We start from the raw sequence: 263 nt of genomic DNA on the forward strand, positions 1-263 counted from the left end.
CGCAGCTTCTGCGCCGACCGCAGCTTCTGCGCCGACGCTGGATGACGGGCTCGCCGTCGGCTCTTCTTCTAGGGCCACCGCGGGGCTGCTGGGAGCCTTTTCAACTTGGTTTAACTCCGCATCCTGAAACAATTTAGGAATTAAAGTACAATGACACTGATGCTCTCTTGATGTTAGATTCACAACAACAACAAATTGTTTAAACTGACTCAAAGTTAAACCGAATACAGCATTAATGACAGAATGTGAGAGGTCCAGTCAGA

General features: G+C 48.7%; 1 protein-coding gene across 1 annotated transcript in view; it reads right to left on the reverse strand.

Annotated features, from left to right (window-relative positions):
- Positions 1–263, reverse strand: part of ranbp2 (RAN binding protein 2) — an 18,545-nt gene that overhangs the window by 3,459 nt on the left and 14,823 nt on the right. Inside the window, exon 20 of the mRNA XM_035676921.1 lies at positions 21–123. Coding sequence (XP_035532814.1) covers positions 21–123 — 103 coding nt within the window. The remainder of the gene's footprint in view (positions 1–20; positions 124–263) is intronic.

The sequence above is a fragment of the Morone saxatilis genome, unplaced genomic scaffold (assembly GCF_004916995.1).
Source record: "Morone saxatilis isolate NCDOM2014 unplaced genomic scaffold, NCSU_SB_2.0 Contig5, whole genome shotgun sequence".
In the NCBI taxonomy this organism is placed as follows: domain Eukaryota; kingdom Metazoa; phylum Chordata; class Actinopteri; family Moronidae; genus Morone; species Morone saxatilis.